Source organism: Tetrao urogallus, assembly GCF_951394365.1.
Source record: "Tetrao urogallus genome assembly, chromosome: 14".
Classification (NCBI taxonomy): Eukaryota; Metazoa; Chordata; class Aves; order Galliformes; family Phasianidae; genus Tetrao; species Tetrao urogallus.
The window spans coordinates 10,035,889-10,055,722 of NC_136827.1; the positions used below are offsets into that span (position 1 = coordinate 10,035,889).

The following is a 19,834-nucleotide window of genomic DNA, read 5'->3' on the forward strand; positions in this document are numbered from 1 at the left end:
ATAGTCTTGGCTGCAATAGGCACAGAGAGATGGATATTGTAATCAGAATGAATAGAGGTCCTTCTAGTTGAGAGCTACATTGGTCCAAAGGTTTGGAGTCCTTGACATTTGGTGATACTGAGATAAGGAACAAGGCAGGAGATATCAGAGCTGAATATCAGATACGGTATGAGAATAGACAGACCTGGAAATGGTTATGTTCTGGCTGGAAATGTTGATATCAGGGGAGGTTTTAACTCTGTGGATGCATACTGCAAAGTACTTATATTAGCAGAGCTACTGGATGTGAGAGCAAATAGAGTTTTCCATTAAGTAATCCCAAAAATCATGTTACTGTTGGTTTGCTTTTCAAGTGCGAGGGGTGTTGGAGATGTACTTCCCTTAGAAAATAAACCTGATGATTCAACCTGAGCTCGCTCTGTTTAAATCACACTGAAAGTAGATCTGCAAATAGGGATTTTGATTAGTGAGTACAAAATATGAAAGATTAAAACTTGGCAAAGCTAGGATTCTGGTTGAGAAAACTGTTTTGTTTTTGTGTTCAACCTTTACAGTTTTATAAAAATCTACTTAAGGAGAAAAACTCATTTAGAACCCATCCAAGCTGTGCTACTTTAGTACTGGGCAAACCTTCAGGAGATGTTTGAAGAAAACTGAAGACGTGAAGTATAAAGGAATGATTAATGTGCACAGTAAACTTGCTTGGAAGGTAATCACGCATGGGCTAATATCAATCTTTACAAAGTTGGCAGACTTCCTAGATAAAGGAAGTACAGTAGATCTAGTCTACCCAGGCAGCAAAAACATTTGACCTGTTGCCCTGTGGGGTGGTGTCACCTAGGCTTGGTGAGGGAGGTCAGGATGAGGTTATGGGGGATGTGGAATTGTACCACAGAGGAGCAGGTGGGGTACCCACAGAAGTTAGCAGTGAGCAGACAGAAAAGTGGATCTGAGGACCAAACTTCACATTTTTGTTCCTTGCATTAATGCATAAAAAGCAGACACACAGAGCAGATTGCTGCTGTTGGTTGTTTTTTTTTTAAGCAGCAGAAGAGCAGGATTTCTCCCATAGAGAATGGGGTGACCTTCTAGGCTGTGATTGCCTGGGCTCAAGCTGAGATGAAATGCAGTGATGAGGAGCACAAAACCGTGCTCTGAGGTTAAATAATGAGGGCTTCTGCTATCCGTTCAGAGCTCAGTTAAAATTGCAGAGGAGGAGGAAGACCTAATTGCGTGTAGCCAGCCATGGGGCAAATGAGAGCTGCGGCACACCGGGGCAGATCCGGGAGCAGAGGGGCCATGGGACGTTCCTTGTTCCCTGGCTCCCCTCAAGACACACAAAAGGCCCCTTCCTGGCAATTGTGCCCACGTCAATCATTAGCTAGAAACCCTGAGCTGGGTAAATACATTTTTGGCTTCCCGTCTTGATGACAGATTGGGTGTTACATCACAAGGTGGGACCATTTGATATGACAACACGCTATATATTCCTGCTGTTACCTCTGCCCTTCCTCTCCCACTTTGAGAGCAAGCAGGCTGTGTGGGCATCGAGTCGCTCTGCCATGAGGACTGCCAAGCAGTTTGTACAGGTGGCTCTGGCCCTCTGCTGCTTTGCAGGTGAGTGTTTCCTACTATACCACATAGGTGACTATAGCTAGACCAGAGACTAGGCTATCTGTGAGAGTATTTGGGTGTAGCGATGTGTTAGAGAACTTGTTCCGTGAAGGAATATTCTTTCTGAGAACACAACAAAACACCAGACTTCAAGATCCAGGCTTCAGCAAACCTTATACAGGCGACTGTTTTCATCATGGTTTATAGGAGCAAATTGCTGAGGGAGCAGTGCTAAGTGCAGGGCAGGAGTTTGCATGTGGAAGCGCTGAGTACAACAGCGAAGCAAAGCTGTGTGAAATGGCATCTGTGTCCATGTAAGCAACACAAACACTGCATTTTGTATCATCTATAAATTTTCTGTGTTGTTCCTGGTAACTGAGAAGTTTGTTGTGGGAAGGACAGTGCTAGTGGTCAACAGTCACCTGAAATGTGCATGTCTGAGCTCTTGGAAGTCAAATACAAAGTCTTGTAGAAGAGTTTAAACTCAGTGCAAGCTTGAAAATACCTACATTTCTTCCCTGAAGCATCTTAGGAACTGGCTAACACACGTGGCCTCCTACTGAAAGTGCAATGAAACTTCATTTAATAACCTCTGATTCATGTTATGAATGTACACCACCGGCATAATGTAAAATTGCATTTTCTTAAACCCAATAAGCCAATCAACGACAGTCTCTAAATGTAACTGTTTCATGAAAAGATTTGCATATGACATCTCTGCATATTAGTAATATGTATTTATTTTCTGTCTCCACTTTTCTTTTAGATATTACCTTTGGAATTGAGGTGAGTTACAGATTTTTTTTCCATTTATTCTTTTCTATTCCAGGCTTCTGGTCAAACAAGAACAGTATATAATTACCTGATGAGCAAGTGGATTAATCTAATGAAAGCCCGGTTGCTCAAATAATACTTGCCAGTGCATGATTGAATGATATTGCCAAGTCACGAAAAAGTAAAACACACCCATTTATACTATTTTCTGTTCATGAACTAAAGTGAAGAAAGAAAGAATTATGTGATCCTATTATGTTAACTTTTGCATATGACTGAGTTAGTCCAAGTCAAGGAGCAGTAGTTACATCCTTGAGAGGAAAGCTGTCTTAAGATGATAAGCTTGAAAGCATCAAAGACATGATGCTGGTATCTTTTTCTATACAGTAAGACATACAGTACAGTGTTCCTGCCTATACCCATATCAAAGCGAGGAAAGCAGCAGGGTCTGTGTGGTGCATTTGTCTGCAGGTTCTTCCCACGCAGTTATGAGATTCCTGCAAATCACCAGAGACTGCAGCGTGATTGGAAAAGATCAGATTTTGAGTTGAGCGGCTGCGGAGCATGGCCAGGCTCCCAATTACCAGCTGCCTTCGTTAGGCACTGTCTTACCCACAGCTCTCCTTCCTCCATGTCATGCCTACCCCAGTCCTCTGCAGGAAAGCGTGATCAGAAGATTCCTATCTCCTGACTGCCTGAACAGATTCCAAATGATGCCTCAGGTGTTTGTCCTGGCTGGAGCTGTGGGTGGCAGGAGGTTGCCAGGCTGCCTTTCATTGTGGGCGCTGACCCTAGGGCTGACGTTGTGCTGCTTCCACAGGTTGATTGCAGTCTGTATGCCGGCGGCATTGGCAAGGATGGGACGAGCTGGATAGCCTGCCCGAGGAACTTGAAGCCTGTCTGTGGCACAGATGGCTCCACATACAGCAACGAGTGTGGGATCTGCCTCTACAACAGGTGAGCTTTGTGGAAGCCCAGGGGAGCTGCGGGGCAGGAGAACTGAGGGCGACAGCTCTGTCCCCAAAATGTGGGCTGTGTGGAGGAGTATGCGAGTTAGCACCAGGGTGCTGACCTCCAGCCGGGGGTGGTGGCTGCTCTCTGCAATCTCTGACACAGGTCTGCTTCCTTCTAGGGAACACAGCGCAAACGTGGAGAAGGAATATGATGGAGAGTGCAGGCCAAGGCACATTACGGTAAGTCCAACAGGAAGACAACCAAGGTCTTGCTCTATTGGGTGCCCGCAAAGAATTTTATTTCATAGAACCAAGGAACAGATGAGGTTGGAAGGGACCTTACAAATCATTGGGCTCTAACCCCCTGCCCTGGACTGGCTGCCCCCCACCAGATCAGGCTGCCTGGGCTCCAATCAAATCAGCATTGGGCACATCCAGGGACGGGGCACCCACAGCTCTCTGCTCAGCCTGTTACTTGTTTACTTATTTATTTCCATTCCTGCTGTTCTTACAGGTTGATTGCACTCAGTACCACCAAGTTGTAAGAGATGGCAACGTCATGGTAGCCTGCCCAAGGATTCTGAAACCAGTCTGTGGCTCAGATAGTTTCACTTATGACAATGAATGTGGCATTTGCGCCTATAATGCGTAAGCCTTTTCTGTAGAACATCTTTCTGGGTAATTACAAATAGCTAAGTCTCTTGGAAACACTTATGTAAAACACTTTCTAAGTCTTTTTTAGGGTAGATGTTACTGTGAGACTCTTTGAAGCTGGCTACTTGTAATTCTCCAGCCAGCTGCAGATTTCTTCCCCATTCTCAGTCTGTGCCCATGAAGGGAATCATGAAAAAGACAGAGGACAACCCACAGCAGAGGCATGAATAGATCAAAGTGTTGCTCAGTGCTGTGTGATATGGAAATACCATGCATTTTCTGCTCACGAGTGGTTGCTACCACCTGTGGGCTGCATCCAGATCTCTCAGCCGTGCCTTACATGATGGGTGGGACTTTGCTTTCTTGCCCCAGTATCTCAGCTTTTTCTCAGGGCTTCCTAACCAAAACAGCTCTTTCTTTTAGAGAACATCGTGCCAACATTTCCAAACTGCATGATGGAGAATGCAAGCTGGAGATTGGCTCAGTAAGTGTAATAGAAATACAAATCCATCTCCTAGGGCTGTAATAGAGAGAATCCCATTGATTTACCTAAGAAAATGTATGACAGGGCTGGCCAGGGGTTCTGGTACACGCTCTTGCTTCCTGCCTGGTGAGGGTGGCTTTTGAAACAAAGCGGCAAAGGAAGAGGCCCCAGATTTTCCGTGAGTTGTGCTGTGCAGATTGGCAGGTTTCTCTCTGGAGGTGACAAGCATTTCCACCCTTTGTAACAAGCATTCAAAATTCCAGTGCTGGTAGCTTTGTTAGATAAAGTGAGATTCATAAGAGCACCAAGCATACATATTTATAGGGCATAGCTTATTGTATATTTATACTGGGGTAAGAGTCCAGTGCCTCAGGAAGAAAAGTTTGTACATTTCAGCACAAAAATTCTGGGATGCAGGGAGTCCGTTTTCTAACAGATTCCTCCTTTATCACTTCAGCTGCCATGCTTAACTGCAGGGAATCTGAATTATTAAATAATCACAGTACTGGAGAAGGAAGGAGAAAAACCAACACAAACCAAAACAATATTAATCAGGTTTCCAGCTGTTGAAAAATATTTCCCATCTAGTTCAAGACTGTTGTGTTGATGAGAAAAGGACTGAAAAGTCTGTAATGATCCTCTGCCTAAAGGCTTCGTTCTCTAAGAGAGGTCCTATTTCTTGTCTCCCAGAGAATTAGGGTAGCATTCCGAAAGCCGTTTCTGATAGATAATTTAGTTAATGTATCAGGGTTTTCCCTGTCACAAAAACTAGGAAGCCTGGAATACAGAACAGAAAAATGTCACACTGACTTTTCCTGCATAGCACAGGCTCTGGGAGGGCTTATTCTCCTTATTTCAACAGGTTGACTGCAGTAAGTACCCATCCACAGTCTCTGAGGATGGCAGAACATTGGTAGCCTGTCCAAGGATCCTGAGCCCAGTTTGTGGCACGGATGGTTTCACCTATGACAATGAATGTGGGATCTGCGCCCACAATGCGTAAGTGCTGCTCATATCCCACTCCTCCAAACAGCCAGCAACACTTTGCCATGCTGGTAGGCTTCCTTCTACGTTGCTGCTTATGCCTGTTTCTTCAAGTCTCTTAAGAACTGGATTTTGTTGTTGTTTTTACCGAGTTTTCTTCTGATGCCTTCTTCATGATCGTGAGGGGAAATCTGCAAGATTCAGAACACAGCTCCTTGGATTAGTCTGTGGGCTGGGCAGTGACTGAGCAGAGAAAGGAATAGTTCAGAATGTTGCTTTAAATAACATGAGAAGACGTGATGAGCTTGTTAACGAGCAGAGTAATGTAGCTGTATCAATACAATCACGCGGAGAGAGGCCGAAGCCCTAGTTTGTTAGGTATCTGCTTTAGGCTATGTCTGGTTCATTCTGCATGCAAGTGTTTAAACCAAGAGCTAAAGTGTCTGCTTACTTAACTTTATCTCCCTCTTTCAGAGAGCAGAGGACCCATGTCAGCAAGAAACACAATGGAAAATGCAGGCAGGAGATTCCTGATGTGAGTATACAACATAAGGTGTATTTCTCCCCTTGCCACAACCCACTGAACTATTTTCTGAGGCCACATCTACTCTGCAAATGAGCTGGCTTGAAGCCTGCCTCTCTGCACGTGTCTTCTGGGATGTGCCAACGTGTATCCAACACACAAACAATGTAGAAATTGGTCAGGAAGAACTTAGATCTTCTTTTAAGGATGATCTCTAAATGTGCTGCCAGAAAAGTCCTTTACTATTTTCTTGCCTTCTTTTGTTTGATTCTGTAGTGCAGAATGAAAAGGAGATGATATCTCTTTTTTTTTTTCTTTTTTTTCTTTTTTGCCGTATCTTGCAAACTGTTTCAGTAGGTTGTGACCCCTTTAGATCAGAAGTGAAGCTCGCTGGCATTTGGGATTGCTTGAGCTGTTCGCCCTGGTGATTTGGCATCTGACAGATTATACAGTGCCATATACCTCCTCCTGGGCATGAGAGAGTTTCTGCAGAGCTGACTCAGACTGACTTTGAGAGAACTGAAGTGTAGCACCAGTGTTGTTTCAGCATCCCAGCATAAAAGACACGGAGAGCAGCAGGAGGCAATGCTAAGTTTTGTCTTTGAGAAAAGGACTTTTCCAGGGCTGACACTTCTACTTCTTGCAGATTGACTGTGATCAATACCCAACAAGAAGAATCAGTGGTGACAAACTCCTGGTGCGCTGCCCAAGGATTCTGCTCCCAGTCTGTGGCACAGACGGATTTACTTATGACAATGAGTGTGGCATTTGTGCCCATAATGTGTAAGTGCAGCATACAAGTCTTACTTTGGAACGACTAGTCATGTTACTACTTCAGATGGCTTCCCCCTGATGTGATCCTCAGGGAGCTGTGGGAGAGCCAGCTAACAGCTGAGCATCCTACGAGGGCTGTGGCATTTGTGCAGAGGAAAAAGAGAGTGGGTCTGCTACAAGTAGACCTGAGAAGACTGTTCCTGCTTAGAAATCACACTCCTTAATGACAGCCTCTCCCTTTCAGACAACATGGGACTGAGGTTAAGAAAAGCCATGATGGAAGATGCAAGGAGCGTAGCACCCCGGTAAGTGTCAGATGAGTGCTGTCTCCTGTATTCCTGCCTTGTGGGTGCAGAGGTTGCTAACCAGGGTCTGTCCATTCAGGCCACGGAGAAGGGGAATGGGCCAGGACTTGGGTGATGAAGTGTCCCAATACTGCAGGTCTCTGGAGGGAAATGTCAGAGCCCATTTTAGCACAGTAGGAGAGGAAGAGCAGAAGCTGTGTTAGATGCATGTGTACTCATTCAGTGCTGGGATTCCCACTGCAGCAGACAGGTTAAAAAATTTTCATACTGTGGTCAGCCAAGAAAAGGCTGCTCACAGAATGAATGCAGAAATAGCTCTATAAACATGCACGGTAACAATATGTGCTGATAATATCTCAGCACATTTATTCTGCTTATGCAGAGCAGCTCTAAAACACTGAAAATAACTTTGTGCATCTCAAGGGAATGCTGTACCTTTTCTATAGTAAAGACACGCTGTTATAATGCTGTCTTTGCTATAATTTGCTCTTGGATGTGTGGGGAATGTGGGTAATAAGAGATACTACACAGGGGAAGGTATGCAAAACAATTGTGAAGTGTCAGAAGCTTCTCTAGTGTAGACTGACTTCCAGTGCTGTCAGTAGATACTTGCTTATTTATCCTCAAGTATTGGAACTGTTTTTAAACACTGTGAAGATTTTTGCAGCAGAGGCTGGTGGGACAGTTTCCTGTTGCTGTTTTGAAAATGCAAAAACAAAATCTAAGGCTTAGTTAAGTCAGGCATGACCTAATGTCAAACCGGACGTAATGCCAAACTCCTCATATCAAATTCCTTTGAATAATGCTTGTTTTGGGGCATACACTACATAAGGAAGATTATCTTTCTGGTCTGCTATTTCTTTGCATTCCCTTTGTTAGCAAACAGTACCAAACCCAACTACAATTCATTCATTTATAATGGGAGACTAAACTGATATCAACCCTGATTTTCCTGTGGCTCGAGAGGCAGTCTGTCTCCCAGCAGCTGACTCAGCATCGTTACTGTTTTCTCCCCAGCTTGACTGCACCCAGTACCTGGGCAATAGTAAGAATGGTGAAGCCATTGCCGCCTGCCCCTTCATCCTGCAGGAGATCTGTGGCACTGATGGTGTCACCTACAGCAACGACTGTGCTCTGTGTGCCCACAACATGTAAGCCCTGCAGGTCACCCGCTCGTGTATCACCATGGCTGCTTGTTGAGCTTTGCCAACTCTGTTTTCTCTCTCTTCCAGTGAACTAGGAACCAGCGTTGCCAAAAAGCATGATGGGAGGTGCAGAGAGGAAGTTCCTGAGGTAAGTGATAGATAGGAAAACAGGAGCTTGAGGTGATGCTTTATTGCCTAACATGCACAACGCTGGCTGGTTTTGGTGATGCTGTGTTGTGCCCTCCTGCTGCCATCCTTCCTGCAGGTTAACATCAACCCTGGCAGCAGGAACGCTGTGCATTTTCTGCATGCAGTCAGGGAAAGAAAGAGAAGAAGACAGGTGAGGAATGAGTTATGAGACAGGTAGCATATATGACATTACAGGAAGAAATGTCTTTCCCACAGCAGCCTATCATACCTGCCATGGGAGTGTAGCTATCTGTTCTGGCAGTATGGAAAGGGACATAGAGCACCTCCAGGTACTTGGTGCCTTCTGGATACCTGTGCTGTGCAAAGGGATGTTTTCAAAGATTAGAAAACTACCTGCATTTTGGATGCTTATACCTAATGTGTCAGAGGATTCAAGCCCATCTTACTTTTTATTGTAAATGTGATATACTGTAATGTATACCAACAATGAATCTTGTAAAAAATACCAGATAAACTATATGTGGCTTGCTCTAAACTATTTACACTCACTGGGGAATAGAAAAACAAAGCCATCTCATTATCATGTGTTTGAAAGAGTCAACGTTGTGAGTCAGATATTTCATTTCTATACAAACAGACTATGAAATGTCATTGCTTTGTTTCCTGGATATGCTCTGTGCTCAGACCAAGATGCATAAATCAGTGAGGAAGAGCTCGCACTGGAGAAACTGGGATAGCTAAAACTCAAGGCCGGTTCTTCAAATGGCATAAATCATTTTGAACTGCTGTCTGTCCTTCTGGCTGGTTGCAACACACACAACCAGCCCCTTGCAACAAAAGGCATGTCAGCACATCTCCTCAATTCCTGTGGGCCATGACACACTCCTTGGTCACATTGAGCTTCTCTTGCAGGAAGTGCATAAATCACAGCAGTTTGTTTTGCAGATTATTTACGAGCTGCATTTTGCAGTGTCCCAGTTGTTCAGCAAGCTCTAAGGGCATCATGATAAATGCAGAGCTGAATGAGTGATACGCGCCTTCAAGCTTTGATTCAGTCTTCTCCAGCATGAGGCTGTGACAGAAAATTGATAGTTTTCAATGAAGAATGAGTCAATACATAACCATAACCCATCCTGTGGCAGATCTTGAAAGGCAGAGGCGTAAGCAGGGGGGTTGTGCCTGAGTTCCCTTATACAGAGTATTTGCTGCCTTTGTCTCCCAGCTTGACTGCAGCAAGTACAGAACCTCCACACTGCAGGATGGCAGGGAGCTGATGGCCTGCACCATGATCTACGATCCAGTCTGTGCTACCAATGGCGTCACCTATGCCAGCGAATGCACGCTGTGCGCTCACAACCTGTGAGTACTTGTTCTTCTGCAGGGGACCCACTGTGGCTGTGATTGGACACATCTCTGAGCGCTGAGTAACATGTGAGGGCTCTGTCTAAAACCTCGTGCTGCATGGGTCCTGACTGCTTATCCCTGTTGCTATGGTTGGTGTTTGAGATGGGTGTTTATCAAGGCCCACTGCCCCCAAAGACCCAGAAAAGGGGTTCACGGCCTGGGAAAGCACTATTCCATAAGATGCATCCCTAGTCTTTGAGGGCATGTTCTTGCTAATGCTGCTCAGGTAATGCTTAGCTAATTTATCTGAAATTGTGTATCTGAAATGTTCCCATGTGTACCACATGGGAACGAGGTTGTGCTCTTATACCATGGTTGTGAATGGGAAGGGTTTCTGCTAACGTCCATCTCTCCTTCCTCCAGGGAGCAGCGGACCAATCTTGGCAAGAGAAAGAATGGAAGATGTGAAGAGGATATAACAAAGGCGAGTGGAAAAGGATGGGAACAAAGAGCTGGATCTGATGACTGTTACAATCACAGGGGACTGTCCTCTGTTCCACGTCAAAAACGGGGGGAGCGGTGTGCAGCCCTGGGGAGGTCCTTTGGGAACGTCACACTGGTTGTAGAATATCTGCCATCCATCCTGTGGGAATGGACATGGCAGTGCACAGGAATAGTGTGAGGTCTCATTCCTCACCAGGAGGAACTGAGTTGGTTATTGCCGTGATTTTCCAGTTTCACTCTTTGTGCTGGGGAAATTCTGTTTGCTCCCAGGCAGAGACTCATGTCTTCCTTGTGTGTGCAGGAACATTGCCATGGGATCCAGCAAGTCTCTCCCATCTGCACCATGGAATACATACCCCACTGTGGCTCTGATGGCAAGACATACGGCAACAGGTGTACCTTCTGCAATGCGTACCTGTAAGTATAGGAGTGAAACCCTTCCTGTAACTGCTACAAATGCAGGGTTGATTTTGTAAGGTGTTTTTCACTAATTCTTTATGGGTGTGTGCTAGACATTTCTGATGCACCATGACTTGTGCAAGGTGGGTTTTTTTGCTTTTTAAGAGAAAATGCAAAGCACCCATTTCTGCCAATCTGTATGTGGCTTCCTGTTTTATTTAACTTCAAAGACATTTTTCTAATTTTCACCAGCATACAGTTTTGTCCCACAAGCTCATCAGGGTATGGGGAGAGTACTTCACCAAACTAGCTGGAGTGTTTCAAATGTGTGAAACCTGTCATCTTTCCTTTGATGTTCATAATGAAAGGAAGTAGTTGGCCTTTTGAGACTGTTCTTTATCTTCCGTCGGTGTTATCAACTTTTGGGCTAGTAAGGAGAGGAACAAGGCTGCAGCACAAAGTCTATTATGTGTCTAATTCTTTCTTCTCTTTTCACTAGGGAGAGCAATAGGACTCTCAACCTCGTGAGTATGAGCGCATGTTAACTCTGCACTGGAGTCCAGCGTGAGAAACAACCTGCTTTGCACATGAGTCTTCATGGGCCAATATTCCCCAACAGTTCTCCTTCAGCTTGTTTTGTGTTCTAAGCTCTCCAAACACCTTTTTGGTGAATAAACTCACTTGGCAACATTTATCTGTCTTACCTTAGTGTCACATTTCATGCCTTTTTCCCTTTCTCCTCCTCAACATGGTACACAGTGGTGCACACTGATTCTTCTGTTGATGTTGGCTCTGACAGCCAATGTGGGTAAAGTTCTTGCCATGTGTCCCTGTTGTTTTAACTTCAAAAAGGGGCCTGGGCTCCCCTTAGAGCTCTCACACATTTCCTTAATCTTCACAGTCACGTTGGCAGGATTAGTTTCTCCTAAACCTTCGTATGACCTGAGCAGGGGCTCCCTTTTTGTAGTCAGTGCAGGGAGACATTCGCCTCAAGAGCGTGGTCCATCCCACCCACAGGGTAATTCCCAAGATGAGGCGGATGGTTTGCTCTCACAAAGAGAGTTTTCTTGCATTTGGCTAGAAAGGAAAACTCACTGCCTACCTGTGAATTCCCCTTGTCCTGGCACTGCTGCCACTGCTGCCTGTGCAGCCTGCCCCATGGAAGGGACAGCAACCCAAGCTGTCTCCACTGGACAACGACCTCAGTGACACATGCTGTATAGGATATAAAATACAGGAGGGAAATGCCAGGCTCCCTTTAGGGTTGCAGAGCCCAAGTGTCTGTGTATAGAGTTTATGTCTTAGTCTATTAATACAACAGAACAACTTCATTCCTGGTGTCTTGTGAGCTGGAATTGCTCATGTGGCAGGGACAGGCCTGCTAAATCACTGCAATCACTACGTTCTGAAGCTATTTGGGAAAGAAAAGGATTCAGGGGATTGCCTGTGACTGACTTTAATTGAATGGCAAATCATAGGAAAGCAGTTTTGCTCAACAGTTGGTTGTTTCAGCTAATTCTTGCAGCCAAAGAGCCGGGTACGCAGTGATACAATAGCTGTCAATGTGTCTGTATGGATGACAGGGAGGTAAGGTGACCTGGAGACCACCCTCCGGCTTCTGCCAGCATAGGGAGAGTCACCACCTCCAGCTCCACAGCAGTGCCATTGTGATTTACCAAAGAAACACAATTATTTGGACCAGTTTGGAAAGTCACTCGCTGAATTGTGAGGCTAGATTAATAGGCTGAAGGCAAACGTTCCCAACTTGGAGATACTGTTGGTATTGTATCAGAGAACAGGGCCGTAGCACCTCCGTGCTATTAGATTCTGGCTGGCATGTACTTTTCAAGATGATTTGTAACTAACAATGGCTTATTGTGCTTTTCTTGAGTCTGTGTCCTAATGTAAACGTTCCTTTGGTTTATATAACCTTCTTGCCGTTTGCTCTTCAGCTGTTTTTGTAGAACACAAGCTGCTTTAATCTAGTTTAACTGTTGCTTGATTATTCTTAGGGATAAGATCTGAATAAACTTTTTGTGGCTTCAGTAGGCTTTGACTTGGGCTTAGCTCTCACATTGGCTTTTGCAGCCTTTTCAGTAAAGCTATCAAGATCCTACTCAATGACATTAGCTGGGGGCAGGCGTGCCAAATGCTGCTCTGTGAAACACGTAGTCTGATGATGCTGAAGGCAAACATGAACTCAAAGAGGCAGAAAGTAAAGAAGTTGTCTGGGCAATTCAGGGGAAAACCCAAAGTGGCCATTAGACACAGTTTCCATGCAGTATTTGGCAGTAGGTTTCATATAAATCTACAAAATGGAATAAACCACTACAAATGGGAAAAGCCTGATACTGGAATTTAAATATTCACCCAGGCTCAAGGGGTGTTTCATGAAGTAATATCATTCTATGAAAGTAGGGCAGCCAATTTTTCACAGACACAACTTTTTTTTCTGTGCTGCAGTGCTGTTTTTCAGCTGATCCAGGGTTGCTTAATGTGGGTCTGAGAGCTGAATGATTTCTCTTTGTATCATGTTGGTGAAGAAGCAATGGCCAGGGAAAGATGAGCATGTTCAAGAGGAAACATTGAATTTTGGTGGCTTGGGAGAGAGAGAGAACAATATAAGGTCTATAGAGTCACTGAGAGGTCTGAAGGATGGTTTTACAGAACAGTTGACTCAGCTGGAAGCTGGCTGTAAATGGATGGATGGATGGATGGACAAGATTTCTGTGCAGGAGATCATCTCCTCAGCTCGGTGCTTGACAGACTGCAGATCTATCCAGTAACCTTCTCCAGCATGAAGGCACTGGGGGCTTTGGTTCAGTCTGCTGCTCATTGCTCCCTGGGTGCACAGTGGTGATTTTCTTGCTCACCTGGAGCGAAAACCTGAGCAGTTTCAAATTGAACAGGTTGCTCTCCTAGATCGTTCAACTGTCAAGGTAAGATTTTTGTTTTTTTTTACTTTGTAACTTGGGAAAAAGCACTAAAGGATGGGTTGCAAAGGCAGGGATTCAGCATTGTTATTTTTTTTTTTTAACTCTTACTTTTACACTTCTCTCATGAACAAAGAGTTGCAGATGCAGATTCTGGTAAGGATGCAGTGAAGGAGAAAGCCCTGAATTTCTGATATATGTGCAACATCGGGCACCTAACATCCACTGCTGAAGCACAGCAGCTCCAGCTCCATGCAGTGCTCACAGCTGGTGCAGCCCTTGGCTCTAGGGACTGAGTAGTGCTAGGACGCATGAAGTTCCATATCTTTTACACTGATAATGGTCCAATCTCTGGAATGGATCCCCACCCTTGGAGGTACCCAAGGCCAGGTTGGCTGGGGCTCCGAGCAGCCTGATGTGGTGGTGAGTAACCAGCCCATGGCACAAGTTGGAAGCTGACAATCTTTAAGGTCCCTTCCAACCTAAGCCATTCTATGATTCTAGAATGTGAATGTGTATTGCAGAGGCAATATTTTAAAGTTATAAATGTTTTCTCCCCTTCCTTGTTTGTCAAAGTTATCTTGATAGCCTTATCAATGCTTTTGGAGTCTCCAGTCATTTTTCTTACAATAAAAAGAGGAGGAAGAATGAAGGGAATCATTTGATTTCTTGATTGAATAGTAGGATTCAGAAAGCAGTATGTAATATTGTCTTCTTGTATTGAGCTGTAAGGTTTCTCATCATTTATCAGCATGGTACATATCAGCACTTTTCCATCTGATGTGAAGAAAATCCTTATCGTCTATAGTCTCTGTACCTAAACATCACTCAGACTCTTTACCAAAAAAGCTATAGGTTTCAAAACTACATCTGCTGATAATTTGCCTTGTTTTAGCTCTACTTCCATATGCTGCATTTGTAAGAGGTGCGTGGATGGGCCTAAACTCTCTGTTGCTGAGCTTGATGGGTGCTTAAGAATGATGTACTGATTGCTGAATTTGTTTTCATTTCACAGGAATGTTTTAGTGGCATTGTTTTTATAACTATATATTCCTCGGATAAATGAAATCCAGAAATAATTATGCAAACTCATTGCATCCGTCGCACAGGTCTCTAACTGCTAGCAAAGGAAATAGTTTGGGGATGGCAAAAACATTCCCTCAGACATCTATATTTAAAGGAATATAATCCTGGTACCCACCCACTTCATCCCTCATTATGTTCACACTCAGAGATATTCATTCTCTTGTTGTTATCATTTGATACCGTTTTCTTTGGTTCTTTGCCACACTCTGGGCTCTGGCTGCATGCTCTGCACTGATTGGAAAGTAGATGTGAGTGAAGCAGCAGTGAGAGGGGCTGCCCCAGCTGGCACCCAGCTGCTCAGCCTAGGAGGGGACTCTGCATTTCCACCAGCTGAGGTGCAGCCCTACAAGCTCACATGTGCTGTGAGTCAGTGAACAAAGGGAGTCCTCACGGTTTATTTCTTGCTGCCTAGTTTTCATTCATAGAAGCAAAACTTTACTTTCATTCACTCCCCTTGAAGAATGAGGAATTTTTGGAAATGGGTGGCTTTAAACTCTTTTTCTTTCTTCCCTTTAAGGCTCAGTCGGGGGCCATTGCTGAGGATGGCATTGAGGACCCTGGACCAGATCTGTGGCACAGATGGTTTCACTTCATCAATGGATGTGGGATCTGCGCCTGCAATGTGTCATTCTGATGGAAGGAATGTGCCTTCCAAGTCCCAGCCCCTCAGCCCCCAGCCCCTCTCTGTGCTGCTCCAATTCATCAGCCTTTCCTCCTTCTCCCCTTGCTGTTGGTGCTCGGGTGGAAATCATGAAGATTTAGAAGAGAAAACAAATCAGCTGGAGTGGAAGCCCAGATGACGCAGCTCGTTCAGCTGTAATGGGTTTGTCGTTGCTATAGGTGTGTACCAGAGATGCTAACACCACTTCACTGTCGGTGATTAACACGGGTGAACTCTCCTTCACTCGCATCATTTGCGGGCCTTATTTACATTCCCAGCATCCATCACCCTCTGAGAAAACGGGCACACTGGATCTCTAATGGAAGACTTTCCCTCTTTTAGAGCATGTGGGACGTGCAGTGACAAGAAACGCGGAGGGGCTGAGCAGCAGCACTGCCCCCAGGGAGCAGGAGCGGATGCCATCGGTGGCAGCATCCCAAATGATGTCAGCGGATGCTGAGCAGGCAGCGGACGGATGGACAGAAGCGATGCGTGCACCTTCTGTTGACATTTTATTTGGCAGCGATTTAACGCTAGCTTCCTAGTACTGCTATTCTCCACAGGCTGCATTCAAATGTATGAAGGGAAGGGAGGCAAAAAGATGCAAAATCCGAGACGTGCGACAGAAATATTTCTTCTCTATGGAAGCATGCACAAACAACCTTCCCCAGCAGCATCAGAAGAGCACAGCGTAACCTTTTCCGAGACCAGAAAAGGAAATTCACAAAGCCTCTGTGGATACCAGCACGTTCAGCTCTCCTGATAGCAGATTTTTTGTCAGGTTGCAAATGGTGTATGGTGCCAGGAGGTGCAGGGACCATATGATCATATACAGCACAGCAGTCATTGCGCATGTATTAATATATTAAGTGAGTAACAGTGTTACTTTGCCAAAGCAATGGTTCAGAAATGAGTCCTGCTGCATACCTCTATCTTATAACTGTAACTTATAAATAGTAAAACCTTCTCATTCAGCCATGTGCCTTTCTCTGTCAGCACCAATGGTGCTTTGCCTGTACCCAGCTGCAAGGAATCAGCCCATGATCTCATTAGCACTCAGCTCTGCAGGATAAATTAGATTGTTCCACTTTCTTTTGTTGTTAATAACGAAGGAACAATTGTTCAGTGGTTATAGTCCTAATTGTCAGCTACAGAAACCCTCTCCATTCAGTTCCTTCTGTTCCGGCAAGCTGTCCAGGCTATAGCACCATGATGCATGCTACCTCTCACTCCATCCTTCTTCTCTTACCCACCAGGGAGAGCTGTGTGTTTTCACTCTCAGCCACTCTGAACAATACGAAACTGCTATGCACCGTCTCCCTTGGAAAGAAAATCCCCTTGTTGCTTTCTTTATTTACAAGATCCTTCTTAAAAAGCAAACCGTCATTCACTGCAAATCCGGATCTTCCTGTTTTTCTTTCCACAAGCAGCTGCCTTCATTTGTCTTTTTTTAAACGCTGTTTTCCAGGTGAATTTTGGCCAGCGTGTTGGCTGAGATACAGGAGCACGTTTCAGCTTTCTGCTCTCGTTGCTCCTGTTCTGTATTGCCTCTTTCTGGGGTTTCCCAGAGGGAGGAAACTTTGCGTGGGGGATGAGATAATGCCCCTTTTTTCGGGGTGGCTGCTGGGCAGCAGGATGGCTCGGGGTCACTGTGGCACCTCTGAGAGCCATCACTGTGCACCACTGGTTGTTTCCTCTCATCTGTGTTTTGTGTAAGGGAAGCAAAATGTTCACAGAACGGCGCTGATCCTGAAGTCTGGAGTCTAAGGCTTTATCTGTACCCAGTGAGATTATTTCTCTGTTACATAAAGTCCAGATAGGACTCAGAAAAATAGTTGTTCCAGCCCTTCTCTTCCTCAGATCTGGAGCACCGCTTGTTTGCAGCCAGTTCTCCCCAAAATGCACACCTCACCAAGTGGAGGGAGACGTAAACAGCGAAGGTTAATTGCCTCCTTGTCAAAAACACTTTGTGGTCCATAGATGTTTCTGTCAATCTTACAAAACAGAACCGAGGGCAGTGAGCACTGAAGGCATGTTCCCGTGCTGAATTAATGAGACTTGGCAGCTTGCTGTGCAGAGATGATCCTTGTGCTTCATGGGAGGCTGTAACCTGTCTCCCCATCGCCTTCACGCCGCGGTGCTGCCCTGAACACCTCACCCTCCATAAGCTGTTGGATGCAGCTGCCCAGAAATGAAGAGATTTTTCCTAAAGCTTTTAGGACTCATCTTTGCTGCATAGTAGTTTGTAGCAATTACTCATCCCAATTGTACTGAATGGGTTTCTGCCAGCCCTGCTTGTTTGTCAATAGGCATTTCTTCATTTTGCCTGTAAGTTTCTCTCAGCAGCACTGCTCTGGGTGACTTGAGTGGCTGCCTGGAATCCGAGGGGCACAGCCACCACCTCCCTGTTGCTGGTGCTGGGAACTTGCGTGCTGCTGGATGGCGGGGAGCACAAAGTGCCTCATCCAAACACCTGGGTTGCAATGCTTGCACTGTGCTCTTTTAGGTATGCAGATGGTTTCTGGCCATTACTTGTAGAAATGTGCTGTGGAAGCCTGTTGTATCTCTTACTGTGGCCCTTCAGCAAAAGCTGTGGGAAAGCTCTGGGGCTGCTTTCCCAGGTCATGGAGAAATTGTATGTTCCTTCTTTAACAGAAATTATCCCTAGGAGAGAGCACTGTACAAGCATTGTGCACATAAAACAGTTCAGGGCTCTCTGGAGGTTTCCAGCCTGACTAATGCTCAAAGCAAGGCCAGGTTCAAAGATTGCTCAGGATGTTGTGTGCCTTCCTGATCACCTGTACCACCAATGGAGGAGATATGTGGCCACTCTGCATCCTGTGCCACTCGTGGAGAGGAGTATTCTCTCATATTCAGACAGAACGTCATCCTTTAGCTCAGCTTTCCCTAACCCCACAAAGCAGCTGCAGATCCCCATACTCTCCCCTTCTCTAAGGTGAAGGCCGTGTTCCCCACCCCCTCTTCCCACCCTGTGTCCTGAGCAGCCTGCTGGGCTCTGCAGGACGTGCGCTCATGTGTCAATGCCTGTCCTTGCAGTGGGGCCTGGAACATTTAATTCATCACCAGAGTAATGTGGAACTGTGTCATCTTCCCCTGCAGGGTACAAAGTTCTGCATGGGGTCCTTTCGTTTCAGAAAAGCATTTACTAGTTCTACCTGAATCAAGCTTTATTTAATAAGTTCATAAACACATGGATATGTTTTCCTAGAGATACGTTTTAATCGTATCAGTGATTTTTATTTGCTTTGTTGCTTACTTCAAACAGTGCCTTTGGGCCGGAGGTGAGGGACGGGGCTGCTGTTGGCTCTGCAGTGATTTCTCCGGGCTTGTGGCTCAAGTCAGATAGTGGTCCCTCTATGGCCAGAAGGACAAAGATGGAAATTGCAGTTTGAGTCACATTAAGCAGGCATTTTGGAGTGATTTGAAGCAGTTTCATGAAACAGCTACGACTACTTATTGTTGTTTTCTCCTTTTACAACAGAAGTTTTAATCAAAATAATGTGACAAAGCCCAGGAATGTTTGGGAAAAGCGTAGTCAAATGTTTTGTAATTCATTTGTCAGTATGTTACCAGCTAAGAAAAAAGTCCTACCTTCAGTATGGAGTCTTGCAGAGAATACGACATCTACAATACAACAACTACAATAGTAGTTTAGGAAAAAGCACCACCACCACTACCAGAAAATGGAAAATGTAAACCAAGAAATCCCTTGGGTAAGAGAGAAAGGATGTTGTATCCTGGCCAAGTCCTGCTCCGCTGTCAGCCTTCTGACCCTCTGCAGTTCAGGACCATGAAACGTGGCACTGTAAGACGTGACCCTGCCTTTGCTTACTCACACATCTCTGCCCTCATGCTGACTTCTGCACACAGGAGCATTTCCCTGTGGCCAAACAGCGATTAGCCATAAGCTGCACCTGACTTCGAGGATTAAGAGTTTGCAATTAAGTGGATTGCAGCAGGAGATCAGTGGCAGGGTTGCAGGTGAAATCCTTTCTAGGGGTAGCTAACAGTTGAGCAACCTGTCCTACAGCATGAGCCAAACCAGCCAAGGGTTTTCCCATGCTGTTCACAGAGGCAGAGCCAGCTGGAGCCGGAGCTGGAGGAGGCTGGGACTCTGCTCCCCGTGCAGAGAATGGAGGGATTTCTGGGTGCTGTTCCTGTGGCTTGCACTGATCAGCCACAGGGAGATCAGTGCTCCCCAAGCAGTGCCTGTATTTCCATGTAGAAATGTAACCTACATATGCACAGCCATGCTGCATCCTTCAGAACGTGTCAGTGCCTATCTCCCATGGCCAAATATTGCAGGTATTCTCACCATGTTGGACCCGTGAAAGGATTCATGGTAAGAAAATTAGGTTAAAGGTATGGCTGCAAAACTACTCATACCAAAACAGCAGAGCTCCAGACCTCATCCTAGGAAAGAGCCACTTGGAGAGGGATGGTGTGAAGGCTGGAGGTGAGAGACAGAGCCTGTCCCAGTTTTCCTGTCTCTATTTTCTGAAATGTCTGCGGGAGGAAAGGACAAC

At 45.4% G+C, this 19,834-nt stretch overlaps 1 protein-coding gene across 1 annotated transcript; it reads left to right on the plus strand.

The window, feature by feature from the left end:
- Window positions 1–1,562: 1,562 nt before the first annotated feature.
- Window positions 1,563–11,152, plus strand: SPINK5 (serine peptidase inhibitor Kazal type 5; the record flags this gene model as incomplete). Its single annotated transcript, XM_079542533.1, has 16 exons — window positions 1,563–1,617; window positions 2,381–2,400; window positions 3,209–3,345; window positions 3,521–3,581; window positions 3,856–3,989; window positions 4,419–4,479; window positions 5,342–5,478; window positions 5,938–5,998; window positions 6,633–6,769; window positions 7,005–7,065; window positions 8,083–8,216; window positions 8,298–8,358; window positions 9,583–9,719; window positions 10,128–10,188; window positions 10,510–10,625; window positions 11,107–11,152. 16 exons carry the CDS (start codon window positions 1,563–1,565, stop codon window positions 11,150–11,152), a joined length of 1,419 nt encoding a protein of 472 aa, XP_079398659.1.
- Window positions 11,153–19,834: the final 8,682 nt, after the last annotated feature.